The 15,548-nt window shown below is 41.5% G+C and overlaps 1 protein-coding gene across 1 annotated transcript in view; it reads right to left on the reverse strand.

The window, feature by feature from the left end:
- ADAM9 (ADAM metallopeptidase domain 9) overlaps positions 1 to 15,548 on the reverse strand; it is a 764,238-nt gene that overhangs the window by 96,403 nt on the left and 652,287 nt on the right. Inside the window, exons 18-19 of the mRNA XM_085634568.1 lie at positions 14,271 to 14,376; positions 5,237 to 5,378 (exon numbers count right to left, since the gene is read on the reverse strand). Of these exons, the coding sequence (XP_085490694.1) occupies positions 5,237 to 5,378; positions 14,271 to 14,376 (248 nt within the window). The remainder of the gene's footprint in view (positions 1 to 5,236; positions 5,379 to 14,270; positions 14,377 to 15,548) is intronic.

The following is a 15,548-nucleotide window of genomic DNA, read 5'->3' on the forward strand; positions in this document are numbered from 1 at the left end:
AAACTGCCCTACACATTTCACAGAAATGTTGGGACGTATCTTAAACATGTCTGATACGAGTGGTATTGTGCATGTATTTAAGACCATATGTTCATGACTGTTAAAACCTTTTCAAGCAGTCCTCGGAATAATTCCAAACTTCGTGCACTAGGTTTTTGGTGGTCCGCCGCAAATTCTAGCACTCGTTGCAGGAATCCTGTTTTTATTCCTACTACTACGCTATGGCAAGCCAATCCACCAGCGTCACTCCCAGAACCTTGGAGAAAGCTCTCCTGGAAAGGAAGTGTTGTGAGCACATAGTACAACTTTTGGGCTTACCTTGTCTACAAGAATTAAAAACAACATGGTTTCTGTCATTCAGACCAATCTGGCAAGATTACATCTTACCTGTTCTACGCTGCCTGCTTTGAGGTGAAGAATGCGTGCAAGACATCTGTCTAACACTCCCATCAGTCATGCCAATGGATATCGATACACTGCTGGACCCGATAACGGCCCATCCTCTGTGTTGTCCCCAGAGGCTACCAATCCTGATGACAGCATTCGTTGAGATCTCACAGACGCAACATGCTACTGCTGAGGTACGAGATGGATCAACAGGCACACAGGTAACATCGGACAGGAACATTGCTACTGGCGATGCTTCACATCTATGTGCAGTTAATCTTCTAAAGGAGGTATTCCAACTATCACCAACATCGGTAGACGATCTTTTGTCTACAGGAATAGAGGATTTCATGTTTTCACCAGCCCCTTACACTGACTTTTGATTCGGCTCACAGTGTACCGGGAAAGCTATGAATTTGGCCTTCATTTTTCAAAACACCGACAAACCTTGGAACTTTTTTTCATACAATTAATTTTTTTTTCTAAATTTTAATTTTTTTTTATGGCAAAGTAATATGCTTAAAGTTGAACTATTCATAGAGAACAGACTTCTTTGAACACTTCCAGGGACACATTATCACCTTTTATTCACAACAATTTCATTTATTTAACATGACATGAAATGGCTTTGATCTTTTCTTGTGTAATTGTGAACCATTTCATCGTATGTGTATATATTTCTGTTCATTCATTTAGCTTCCTCTGTAAATATATGCTTAGAATGAAACATTGCTTAAAATGTACAGCACCTTTGCGTTTCATGTCCAGCAACAGTTTTTTTAGTATGCTTTTACAAATGTTTTTAGCAACATGTGGTACTCAATTTTCTATGTTTAGCATTTTAATGTTTAGCATTTAGTACTATCGATCATTTGTTAGTGGAGTGGGTGTTGTGTTTCGATTTAGATGTCCAGATATAGGTTTTCTTAACTCATGTCCTTATATAAGCACAATTCGCATTGCCCATATTTAGGCCGAGAATCCCAGTCCTTATTTAGGCATTAGCCATGCTAACCAAATAAAGGCATGGTCACCTACATCCGTCCATCCCAATGTCACAGCGAGTTCTTAGAAACCAGACCCTTAAGCCTTTGGGACTTTCCCTAGCTAGGATTATTGATTTCTCCAAGAACTCATCTATTATGCATGAACTACTATTCCTTAGGGGTTCATTTATGACGTCTTCCTCTCCCCGACTTTAGGTCAATGCTAACATTCCTAAGCACTTTCCAGGTATAAATATACCTTCCCCTACCATGGCAAACCACGGCTCGGATGCACAGCTCGATACGGCTCGCCACTGCAAGTTCGGAAGGAATTTGAGTACCTGCCTGACGCACTGACCAGACGCTGTCATCCCTGCTCGCAGAGAATCCAGCTTCCAGTGTTCTGACTCCCTTCGCGAGGTGTTAAGAGTTTGAGACCCAGAAATTGATTCCCACCTCTCCCATTCTAAGGTATGGAGCTGACTAGAACCTAGATGGACTCTTGGCATATGCAAAACTATAGCTTACCATACTATAGAATACAGCACCTACTTCTTACCTTGTACTACACTTAGGTTAGGTACACTGGGGTAGAACTATTTAGAAGCATCAGACGAGTATCCACTTTTTAGCCTATGTTATTTATGTATGTGTATATGAATATATGTCACAGTTAAAAGACAATGCTATCGCAGTGTTATTTCTTCTTCCTGCTTACGCTGTACGTATCTTATCTCGCATACTGTCTTGCGATTCTAACAGCTCATATCTCTTGCACGAGAAACAAGACTGTTCAATAAATCCTTTTTATTGAAATGCCAATCTATCTATTTCTGTTTAACTCTGAAGAAACTAAGCATGCACGATTGACTGAGTGCAACGGTTATCTGTTGTTTCCATGATTCTGAGTCATATTCCCATTCTAAGGGAAACAAAGTTGTCATGTTTATGCGGTTGCCAGAAACTACTCCCTTCTTGTGTTTTCAAGGAGTTTCTAGTGGCCTCTGAGTTAGCTGGCACACAAGGTAATTAAGTTTGATGTACTCAATAGAGGCATACTGACCTCAGTCCTTTGCCACAACTATAGTGTATATTATTCCAACGTGCAGAGCCTATAAGGAAAATAGAAACTACACTACAGCCCCACTTGCCCCTAGGGCTCATAGAACACAGATCGCCTTGTATCAAGTTTCGATCCGGGCTTAGTGGCCACCTCAAAATTGGGGTAAAGTCAGTTCAGGCCCTCCAGAGAGATGAGTACTTCCAAAGGATTTTGAACTTCAATGTTAAAAATTGGGCTACCAGCCCTGGGGTAAAGAGTACTTCCTTGCACAAATCTGGATAAAAGCGCCTCAGGCCTACAGAAATACTGGCCTGAACTTCTTCACTTGGTGTTAAAATGCTTCATTAATGATTTGACCAAATTAGGTGACTTAAAGTTGATGATGATAAAATCACCAGGAACTTCCTTTTTGCTGAGCCTAATCCAGGGAGTTCTTCTGATCTTTAAGATCTCCTGTGAAAAGTCAATGGGCCACCTAGATTTTCCCTTAGCCAATGTAATACTTTATTTTTCAGGGCACAATAATCTTCACACATGTGCATGCTAAAACCAGGACATCTCAGAGCACTAGGACATATGACGTACACTCAGGTGGAAACTGAGGGAAAGGATTACCCAGGTTATAGCCCAGAGATTCAGAAGGCCCCTTAGCTGACTCCAGAGCTTTTTCTCTCCCTTCCAGTCTTCTTTGGGACATGATTTCCTCATCAACAAACTTACTCCTGCCTCTCTTTACTTGGTTTGATGACACTTTAGACAACGTTGTAGCTCTGCTGGAGCTGGCAGGGTGTTAAATGATGAGGGGGGCCCTTGGGGATCAACAGGAGGCACCACAACTTCCTGTTGGCACCATATATAGTCCTTTGGACTTTTAATTCAATGTGAATAACCTCAAGAAAGACATACTGCTTGCCTCCTCAATTGTTGCCACTATTGATTTCTCCTCCTGTCACCCATGCATAGGTGTCCCGCATTGCTTTACAATGTTGTACTGTTTTGTTTTCAATTCTCTTGAGCATATGTGTTGTATACAGATTGTACTAAGCTATGTCAATCATGCTGTACTTAAAAAAATGAAAAAGGCAATAAAAAATAATAAACAAAAAAAAAAAAGAACAGGAGACGTCTCAACAGGTGGTTGCACCGCAAGGGTGAAGTTCAGTTTGGACAGTTCTTTCTCTAAACGGTCTATAACTGGATTCAATTTGCCCATCAAAGATACCAAGACTCAATTGCAAAAGACCTCCCTAGCCTCAGTAACTCCATCCCCATCCTTCCCCATTTTATGAGGGTCCATGCAGTGCAATAGAGTCGCTGGACCAGGGCACCGTCTCTTTGATTTGGCCCTTCGATTAGCTCTCTTCCTTTTTCCTGCTTGTCCCCTTGTTTTAGCACCATCGGGGTAAACTTGGGATTGAGACTATGCCCCCTCAGAGTCCCCAGTAGTCTCCCCAACTGAGACATTAACAGCACTGGTTGAAATATGCGACACGTCTGGCCTGGCCTCTGACGTATTCGTTCAGAGCTCACATCAACAATAATTGCCTCTGCAGGTCAAGGGGCGATGAGAGGGACAGACGTTGTTCTGCCAACTCAGTCCCCTTACTAATCATACTCACTGCCCGCTGCAGAACGCCATCCATGGTATTGCCTGGTACAGATTTCCAGGGAATCACAGAGGCTTTACGTTTCCCAATTTATAAAACAGTGGGGTGGCCCAGCCCAGCCTCCTTTGGGCGAAGATGAGCCCAGTCCTGGGTCGGGCGCACCCCGCACATGTGGGGAACACAGCGTGCTTTGAACGATTCAGTGAATTAGAGCCCTCCACGTGTGCTCCCACTGTATCCTGGGGGCTGAAGTCCCACTACTTCTGCTCCTGAATGCAGTGTCCTGTGCTCGCGGGGAAAACAGCATGCTTTGAGTGATTCTGTTGATTAGAGGATTAGAGGCCTCCTCCTGGGTTCCCACTGTATCCTGAGTGCTGAATTTCCCCTCCTCCTGCTCCTGACTACGGCAACTATAAAACAATCCTCCTTGCATTACCTAGCCTCGTCCTTGCCATAAGTTCCACTGCCCTATCCTCCTCACACTAAACCATAGCCTCCCTCCACCAAATGCTTCACTACCTTGAGAAATCATCTCTCCAGTCCGCTTACTTCATTCTCACAGTCAAGATGGTTGCCATGTTTACCTGGCTCTGCACAATATTAAGACATTTGATTTTTTGCCCCATATTTTTGGAATGTACAGCAGACTTCAAGTTGAATCAATCAGTTTACTTCCATGCTGCTGGCCAGCTACCTAGTTCAAATTTCATATTTTCTAAGAACCGCAATATACAACTCTGTGTAAATGCTGATGTGAAAGGTTTGTTTTTGTTTGCAAGCACTGTGGCACTCAGTTAACATTCGTAACTGATCACAATTTTTCCAATTCAGAAGAGTGTGTTGTAAATTGAATTGTTATACCTTTCACTTTACAGCAGTAGTTGTACATGAACTAAATAACACATGCGTTCCAATTGCCTCAAGTGAAGTACAAGATCATTGAACCCATAGTAATTCAAAGGCTGTGTACATGATTTTCAAATATTCTGATCTGGGTTTGCTTTGAGTAATTAATCAATACTTTGTGAGTGCCATTAGACCTATATGGCCTCTCTATGAACCGAAATAGTGCACATTACAAGTTTCTTAAGAGTAAAAGGTGACCTGAAATTCAGTTCCTTTTGTGTCAGTTAATTTAGTAGTCTTACGAATCAACAGAAATAAATCTCTGTTTGTGTAAAAATCATATTTACCCATAGGATTGTGATCTCTTCTTTCCGCAAAATCTTCTCTTTAATTCATTTCTCTTAAAAAATACAAATAGTCCAAGTAGAATAAGAGGAACAATGAGGAGGAAGAATACCAAAAGCCCATCTCGCAATGATGTGTCCTTGTCTGAAGGGAGAAAGACAAATAGTAAAAAAGCTTTTAAAGTTTACTTACATTTGTGTTTTTTAAAGCATGGCACAATTGTTTTACTAAAACTGGAAACAAAATCAAAGCCAGAATGAAGAAAAACATCTTAGTATCCTGCGACGCAGCATCGTATGGAGAGATTGTGCCAAAGACTAACTAATGCTGATGCCACTTACATGAGAGTTCAGGTTCATGGCATCATGGTCCCCTCTGAGGAGCTCTAACATTCAGAGCTTCAGGTCTCACAACCCTGCCCCACATAACATGTGTGGCTCCCTGCAAGGTGAAAATGGTTTCTTACCAGCTGGAGTAGTTTTACACCTTGAAGAATTTTCTGGATTCACATGTGTGCATTATTCTGCCATCTAGAGGTTGGGTCCTGAATTCCCCCCGTAGTAGTCTTTCACCAATTGTGTATTTTTGGGGGGGGGGGGGGAGAGAGGGGGGAGGTTTGACTGTCCCACCATTTGGTGCCTAATCCAGCCTCTACTGATGTCAATCGCCCTTCTCGTAAGCTTCAACACGTGGTCACCATCTTCAGATTTGTCTTTTTTTTTTTAGGCTCTTCGTTCACTTCTGCTCCTTTATCTCCTGGGGAGGTGGGTGGGTTGCATGTGAATCCAGAACATTCTTCAAGTTGCAAAACTACTACAGGTAAGAAACCATTTAGTTTTGCTGCGTGAATCTTTTCTGGATTCACATGCTGTGCATTGATTTTGTAGCGTTTTTTTATCCTTGTGGAGGTTGGGTTTAAGATAAGCTTTAGCTAATCTTCAACCCAATATTTTAATACTCTCTGTCCCACTTGCCCTTCTTTGTGCATTTGCATGCATATGGAATAGTGCTTTGTGAGATTTCATTTGTAGTTGTATGCCAGCTGTGTGATACATTTGGATTATTTGTGTAAATCACCTTGTGATGGTATTCTTTGTAACTGGTTTCCCCTAGGTATTGTCTGCAAAAGATACAGAGTTGTTTTCCTATTGTACCTGATTTTGTCTTCTCCAAATTGTACGCTAGCACTCCTCTGGGGTCAGTGTATGTAGTGCTCTTTCAGCTTGAGTCTTTGACTCCTGGAAGAAACTGATATTTTGATTATTTGGTTTATGTGAAAATATGAGATTACTTTTGGCAGGAAGTGTGGGTCTGTCCTCATGACTATCCTGTTTTTGTGTAATTGCATTTATGTTTCTTGGATTGTGAGCACTTGCAACTCACTTACTCTTCGAAGAGATGTCATTGCAATGAGGAAAGCAGTCTTTAGTGTGACCAATTTTTCTGATGTGGTTCAAAGTGTTTCCTCATTAGTTGAATTAGCACTAAATTCAAGTTCCATGTTGGTTTTGGCACTCTTCTTGGTGGGGCTATTCATTTTGCTCCCTCAAGTAATCTTTTGATTACAGGGGCTTTGAAGAAACTCCTACCCATGAACCCTTGGGTAGGCCACTATTGCTGCCAAATGTACCTTTAATGACACATATGATAGTCTGCTGTCTAGTAGGTGTGTAAGGTTTCGTAGGACTGTAACATCCTTTGAACTGTCTTGTAAGAAGCCAAGTTTGTGGCACCATCTTGGGTATCTCTCCTATTTAGCCGAGTAGAATTTCCTGTTGTTGGTCTTCTTGCGTCTGTGAGGATTGCTTTTGTCTTCTCTGGAAGACCTGAATATCCAAACTCTATATCCCCAGGCTCTAGGTGTAGAACTTTCCCCCTTGCATGGACAGTAGGACCTGTAACCCTGGTAGTTTCTGCATGTTGTTCTGAGCTATCTCTATCAGGTCTGAGCACCAGGTTTGTCTCACCCACTGTGGGGCAATAAGTATTAGCTTCATTTCTGACTGTTTGCATTTGTTGATCCCTAAGGATAACAGTGCGATTGGGAGAAAAGCGTAAGCAAACTTTCCCAACCAGTCTATCGATAGAGCATTCCCCAGGGAGTGGTGGTGTGGGTGACTGGCTGCAAAGTATCGGCATTTTGCGTTCTCTGGTGTTGCAAGCATGTCTATTTCTGGAGTTCCCCGTTGCCTGCATATCTGTTTGAGTACGGTTTGATCCAGTTCCCACTCGTGTGAGGTGGTTGCTTATCTGCTCAGTTTGTCTGCTTCTACATGTCTCTGGTAGATGTACTGTTGTTATATTTATTTGTCTCTAGATGCCCCCCCACCCCAAGATCCTTTGTGCTAATTTTGACAGTAAAAAGGATTTTGTACCTCCCTGTTTGTTGAGATAGAACATTGCTGTTTTGTTGTCTTTTTGGATTAGCATTGATTTTCTACACAGCAGTTCCTGAAAGGCTTTTAAGGCTAGGAACATTGTTTTTAGCTCCAGTACATTTATGTGTTGTACTGCTTCCTGTACTTTCCATATACATCTGATTTTGAGTCCCCCCATTAGAGCTCCCCAACTCATATGCAAGACGTACGTGGTAATGGTTACTGTGTGAGTTGGATGTATGAACTGTCTTCCAGTTGCTATATTTGCTCTATTCCACCACGCCATCTTCTCTTGTACTCTCTACGTGACAACCAATAGATCTTCCCAACTCCCAGTGGCTTGTGACCATTGAGTTTGTAACAATTCCTGAATTGGTCTCATATGTAGCCTTACATATGGTATGAGAGATCTGATGGAGGCCATTTTTTGTAGCAATTCCTCACAGTCCTCACTGCCAGAGACTGACCTGTCTGAAATTGATGAGTTTGTTGGAGCAATGATATTATCCTTTTCTCACAAGGGTATACTTTCGTCTCTGTTAGGTTGATTGCCGCTCCTAGGAACAGCTTCTCTTGTTCTGGGTTGGGAGATTATTTTTTTCTCTGTTTATTTAAAACCTCAGTTTGTGAAGGTTTGACATTACTGTGTTTATGTGGTCTTTGCACTTGTGTAGGGAGTTTGCTTTCACCAACTAGTTGTCTAGGTAAGGATATACATGTATCCCTCGCCTTTTCAGATCCACCACCACTGCTCTTGGCACTTTATAAACACTCTGCATGATAGGGCGTTCCGTTCACCACAAATCGCAAGCATTTTTTGTGCTTGTGATTCATTTGGATGTGTAGATATGCATCCTTTAGATCGATTGGTGTCATATAGTCTCCTTGTTGTAGCTGTGGTATGACATCCTGCAGTGTTGTCATTTTGAATTTTTGTGTTTTTATGAACTTGTTTAAGAAATGGAGGTTTAGTATAGGACGTAGAGATCCATCCGCTTTAGTATTAGGAAATATGTTGAGTAGTTTCCCTGTTTGATCTTGTTTTTGGGCACTCTTTCTACTGTTTTCTTTTGTAGAAATTATTTTACTTCTTGTAGTAGTCAGATTTTTTCCTCCTTTGTGTGGACCATTTTCTTTGGTCCTTTTACTGGTGGTTGCTTGATCAGTTCTATGCAATATTCAAATTGTATGATGTTGAGTATCTATTTGTCTGAGGTCACCTTCTTTCACTTCTGGAAATAGTACTTTATCATTCCCCCCCACGGGGGTTTTGTGTGCGAGGGTTTCTGTTGTCTCAAATCCCTTGCTGGTTAGTGTTGCTGCCCTTCTTTGTGGCTGCGTACTTCTTCTTGCTGATCCCCGAAAGGATTGACGCAGTGGTTTTTGGTACTGCAATTGTTGCATTGGTATTTGCGTTTGGCTAGTACCCTGAAACCTTTGGTGCAACGTTGCACTTTGATAACTCCCTCTACCTACAGAGCCTCCTTGAAGGTGTGGATCCTAACCTTATGTTTCCCTGAATTGCAGGGCTCCAATTGATTTGGCAGTGTCATGGTTTTGAAGCCAGACACCGTTAGCCAGCCATGTCGTCTGAGGGTGGTTCCCGCCATCTTCTGCCTGCTTGCTGTGTCTGCCGCACCTAGAGTGGATTTTAAGCAGGTGTTGGCTATATTTTTTCCCTCTTCCATTAGGGATGCTGCTCCTCTTTGGTATTTTTCAGGTAGATGTTTCATCAGCTCTGCCATTTCGTCCCAGGGCTGATATGTTTACCTGTTGAGCAAACATTGAATTGGCTATGTATCATTGTGTTGCTGTTCCCTTTTCAAACTTTCTCCCCACTATGTCCATCGTCTTACTTCCTTTATCCGGAAGTGGTCCGGATGCTGTTGGGACATTTACCCTCTTTCTGGCTGTGGCAGCAATAATGGAGTATGCTTGTACAGTTCCTTGAATATGTGGTGGGTCTTTTGAGGAGTGTTTATATTTCTTCTCAGCCCTTGGTGTTACTGACTGGAATGTTGCAAATTCCTTAAAGGCCTCTCTTTCCATATCCAGTATATTCGGAAGCATGTGTAGGTATTGGTTCCTACTTTGGGAAGGCAACAATGTCTCTACAAGGAAACATGATTGTGATGTTGTTTCTTACAACTGCACCCCATATTTATCTGCTGCCCTTTTTATTAACTGATTACACATTGCAATGTCGACCAGAGGAGTAGGCCTCGACGGATATGTGTCTATTCCCTCCTCTGGGGGAATCAGTTTTTAGGTCCTACCATGGAGTCGCAGTGTATTCCGACCCCTCTGTCTCTGGGGAAATGCCCTGGGATTCAGGATCGTACTCTTCGAAGATTTCATATTCTTCCTCCACTTCCCGTGGTTCTGGGGTCACCGGGGGCTCCAGTTTTTCCATCGAAGTTTTCTGTGGAATTCTAAATTCTAGTAGAGTATTGCAGTATTCCGGCCATTTTGAATTTTAAGATGCCTCTTCTTGCACTTGATTTTGACTGCGTGTTCTGCGGGATTGATACTAGGAACGGATTTACTCTTCAGTGCCAAGGCTTATGGTGTTGAGGTATCACTCAATCCCTTTTTGGCCTCTCTCCACCTTCACTGTCTTTCGACATTGTTTTCTTGGTTGTTCGACCACCTGCGGTGTCCATGCTGTGGGACCCAAGGGGTTCTTTTGGCCTCTGCTTGCCTTTGGTCAGCAAGATCTTCGATGCCGAGCCAGCTCTGTGTGACTTTGAGCCTGTTGTTTCGCGACTTGCTTCCACTGTTTTTTTGACGTTACCTGTAAATGTTTCTCTTTGTGTTTTAACTATTCTTTCTCGACAACGATGACCCTCGCTTCGGCGTCCGAGACCTCTCCTTTGGAAAGGTTATCTTTCTAATTGATTGACAACCCCAGGTTTCTCAGTGACGGAGTCTCTTTCTGCCCCTTCATGGCAAAGGGTGCTTGTCTCTATTTGTCTCTTGCCTTTAAGGTCATCGGCTTGAAGTCTGTGCAGGCCTCACAGTTGTCACTTCTATGGTCTAGTCGAAGGCAAAGATTCCACACCTTGTGGTTATTCTTTTGTGCACATTTATGACAGCAATTCGGTCAGAATTGGATGAGTGTGTTCTATATGTCACATGGGACATGGGGCCCCCTGTCCAGATATTCTCGGGTCCTCCCTTGACGTGTAGTCTCGATAAATCTTAAATCTGTACCTGGTTTCAGTACTCTTCTCTGGCACCTCTGCTTCTTCCTCTGGGAACTTTCAAGCAATTTTCTAATTTTTGTTGATTGGAGAGCCTTTAGCAATGCTTCCAGACCTAACAGCGGAAAAAAGATTCTGACGATTATGACCATGCTTGGAAGCTTACAGGGTAGGTGTATGATATCAGGAGTGCCTGGATTCGGCACCAAATGGTGGGACACTCGAAGCCCAAAACAAAGAAATATTGATAATTCCGGCTCCAAACACAAAGTGGCAGAATAATGCACAGCATGTGAATCTAGAGAAGAGTGATGCTGCAAAACTGTTATTCACCTCTGGGAAAGAGTTTACTGGGATAGAGAATGGTATCATTCATAATAAATAAGCTCTCATGATTCAGGCTTTTTTGTGCTGGTAAGTGTGGGGGTAGCCGTAGCAATTATAGTCGGGTACAGCCACAACCAGACTATCTTTGCAGAGAAACCTACACCTTGACAGCAAAAAATACACAGCATAATGGAAACCCATAGAATAATTAACAGACTACTACTCACGTTTGGACAACAATCTCATAAAGTGATTGTCAGACTATGAATACATTGCCACATTATTTATATGCTACAGATGCTATACGTTTGACGTCTTGTTTGCTGTATTGCAACGCAGATTTTCCTAACTCTGTATTGAATGAAGTCTTATCTGTTTACCTAAATCATCATTTGCCCTCCAAGCTGTGCCTACCAGAACTCAAAAGGGCACCACAATTTACCGAGCTGCTATAGTCCTCCATGCTCGCATTTGCTTTTTCAATCTTATTAGGGAGGACCACTTACCTGTCTTCAGATTACTGGTCTACTGACTCTCAGATTCCCAACTCCATAGTTTAACTAAACTGAAATTTGACACTATGAGTCACCTGGTAACACTAGTCTAGTGTCTGAAATTGGTGTTTAGTCACCAAACTGTCTTGCCTGATCACTGTAGGCTCAAAAGCTACTTGTTTTGTTCTACAACACAGTCTGCTTCCATCTGAGCACACTTGAATACATTGGCATACTCTTCTGCTCAATTACTCGGACATGTCACTTCTTGGGCCTTCATCAAGAGTCAGATGGAGCAGAATTACCCACAGGAATTCTACTATGCCTGATTGCAAGTGGGTAGTTTTTTTTACACCCGTTAGTTCGGGGTATGGGAGAACCAGACACTATTTTAAAATGTGGTAGTTCCATATAGTTAAACCAAATGAGACTTTGGCTGCAGCAGCAGTGACATCCACACCTCCTCCTCTGTTATTTTTCTGACAAGGATCGTTCCCACATGTCAGGAAACACCTTTACCTTCCTCCCCTACTTCCCACACCCCTCCCTTATCCTCACCCTACCCAGAGACCCCCTGCATTCATTCAGGACCTGCCCAAAGCGAGTAAATGTATGTATTAAACCACTCAGTGTGGTTTTACCTTTGAAAACATTGGCCCCACACTGCATTTCCCCATTCTACGAGGCTTGAAGTATAATTGCATTGTACAAAGACAGATCTACAGCAAGGTATCAGTAAAATCACACACGATTGTACTGTGCCATCAGTACTACACAACTTGAAATTAGGACCTTAAAGAATAGAGACACCACCTAACATTTTAATGGCTCTTCTTGCCCATTCCTACCCTTGACTCCAGGGAAGCAGGGATTCCCATGCACTTCACGTAATATTTCAGGGGTAGCAGTTTATCTCATTTGCCATAGGCACTGCATGAAGGTGCTTGCGGGCAGATTTTATACTAATATACAGATATAGAGATACCTGGTAGAGGTGGAGAGGCATCAGTGTCTCTGCATCCATTTATAACTTGTTTCATTTGCACTTTGATACAAACCCAAAAACAAACACAGGTAGGTGACATACATGGTATACCTGAGATAGACTTTGCTTCATAGCTAAAATAAGAAAAGGATACAATGTAAGGTGGATGCAGAATTTGTAGGCCATTTTTTGGGGATCTTGAGTTCAGTTAGGAGAAGGCTGGGTTCTACCACCAGGTTTCAATTTGACCTCTAATTCCTATTAATAGTTATTAAATATTTAATCCAATCACGTTTCGGGAGCTTCTTAAGACCAAGCAATATAGCTATGCTTCTCAAGTAAAATAGGAGCTTCAGATACTGCAGCTGGAGGACCAATCACTGCATTTCTGTACCCTTAACTTTCGCGGATGAATTGTCATGGTGTCTTCAAGATTAGTGTATTCACGTATGTGTAGTGTTGAGTCAACCTGAGCCCCTGTCACAGAAGGCTCTGCACATAGTATAAAGCACATTTAACTTTATTATATACTGTATTACTAGCAAAAGAAAAGCTTTTAACCCTACGCGTCATGCACTTCTCCATGCTATGATGCAGTGTGATATCTTGACAGTCTGCTAGTAAATCATTTGGGAGGCCCATGTAAACTATTTTGCAATAATCTAGAAGATGGGGAATGTTTAAGTTTTACTCCCATTAGCATCATGACCTTTTCGAACAGGAAAAAAGATAGCAATGACCACTGTTATTTTGGAAGATAGGTTTAGCTCTGAATCACACATTAGGTCCAGTGCTTTTACACTGGGGCTGTCCTCAATGTTTTGAGGCTGGTGAAGTGTAAAATATTGTTGTTAAGACCAATACGAACCAGACCTCTAACTCTGGATCCAGACAGAGCTAATTTTACACAAACCACTGACATACGTGACACCAACATTTTGTGATCATGTACTGGCCCTCAGGTTTGGTCTAGGCATTGGCATATCTTGGCTTGCTGTATGATCTACTGGAATGTCAGATGATGAAGGTTTATCACCTGTACAATGCATAAATGTGGCAAAGCACGGCTGAGAGCAAAAATAACTGTGTTGTACCACAGGGCACTTTTCATGCAGGATTTTGACGACTCTAGTTAGATGTGCTGCTTCTGAGTGTTGAAAAATTATTGATTTCATTCTGGGATAGTACCAAAGATTACTGACCAGATCATATAAGGCCAAATAGCTTGGGTAAAGTATCCGCTTTGTGGTTATCACTTAGGGAGATGAAACTATTCTCTAATATTTCTGATAAGCTCCTTTCATCTTGTGAGATGGAACCCCGACTGGTGGCTGTTAGGTTTGACTATAACATTACACATACTCGTAAAAATGTTTGATTGTCTGTCTTAGATTTTTCATGTTTGAGTGCAGCCACTTGGGATGTGCAGTACTGTCAAAAGGGTTCATTTTGGATATTCTATAGATGTGTTGATTATGCCCTGGAGAAGAGGCACCTTCCTGAGCACAATAAATTCAGCAATGACCCTTGATTCAAGGAATGGAGTATGATGCGAAGTGAATGGCATGTGTGGTGTTTCATTTATCTTAGTATACTGTTGTCATGCAAGTCATGTTCCACACTTGTTTTTTTAAGCATATGGTACTTGCCATTGTAGGTCGGTCCGCTGTCTACGCTTCCACCATAGCCACTTCTGTCACAATTCGGAAATGCCCAGCCTCTGTCACAGTGACAGTTTTTGTTACTGTTGCACACCTAAAGAACATTAAAACATATTTGTCTATATTGGATTTAAAACATATCTGCATGCCATTAGAGGTTTTATAAAGCAATAAGTGAATATGTAAAAGTGTGTCGCAAAACAGAAATATGCCAATCTATAAATAGTTAATGTTTTTTGCAATGCATTTTAATCCTCAGTTATGTCCCTCCACATATCAGGCAACAGAAGGAGTTTGTTTATATGTGGTACTCTATTTTTAAATATGCCACTGTGTCAAATTGGACGGATAACTCCAGCTTAACCTGTATTACTACTAACCTTGCATTCCATCAACATGATCTGTGGTCGGAAAAAGAATCGTAACAATACACACAAATATTTACTTCTAAACAATTGATTGTTATACTTATTTCAATTTGAAAAAATATACAATTATTCACAAAAATATTAGCAAAACATAATGTCAGACATCGTTCTTTATAAAGAAAAACCCCCTTGTCCTTCCCCAAAACACACATTCACACACTCATACATAACAGCACTTAGGAACAAATAATGATTATTATTCTTTTTCTTACCATAGGTGATGTTAATAACATACAAAGTTAGCAGCAATACAGGTTGAGCATAATAGTCAGTGCAGGAAATGGTAGAGAAGATGTTACAGCAAGTTCTAATTAGTAACAACAGATTCAAGAAGGTGGCCAGTTATATGAATAGGACCTTGAACTATACTTCGAAGACCAGGTGTTTCAAGTGAATCAGTGAACTCTTATACGTTGGTCTATTTTTGATCATCTAGCAATAAGTGTAAATCATCTCAGATAGTAAATGTGGAGTGCAAAAAACATGAACGAAATTGGAGGAATATATATTTTGATGCAAATAAACATAAATACATCCTTGCGGTCAAATCTTGTAAAGGAACTGTAAAAGAAGCTTGTATGAAATACATTTCGCAATGTATTAGATAGGCCACGCATTCTTCAAAAGAGATTTTCCAAACAGTCAATTTTGCCAACTCCCAAAGCCTGAAATAAAGCAATCAATCTCTCCATAGAACTTTGTTGTAACTGCTCCACATTTTGTTGAGAAAAGATGAATTGCTTTCTTATTAAAGCATGTGTCATCTGCGCAGTCCTCCATTACTCTCAAACGACCCTTCACTTTCACCCTTTACCTCAGTCTCTAAGGGCCTGATTTA

This window comes from Triturus cristatus, chromosome 11, assembly GCF_964204655.1.
Source record: "Triturus cristatus chromosome 11, aTriCri1.1, whole genome shotgun sequence".
Classification (NCBI taxonomy): domain Eukaryota; kingdom Metazoa; phylum Chordata; class Amphibia; order Caudata; family Salamandridae; genus Triturus; species Triturus cristatus.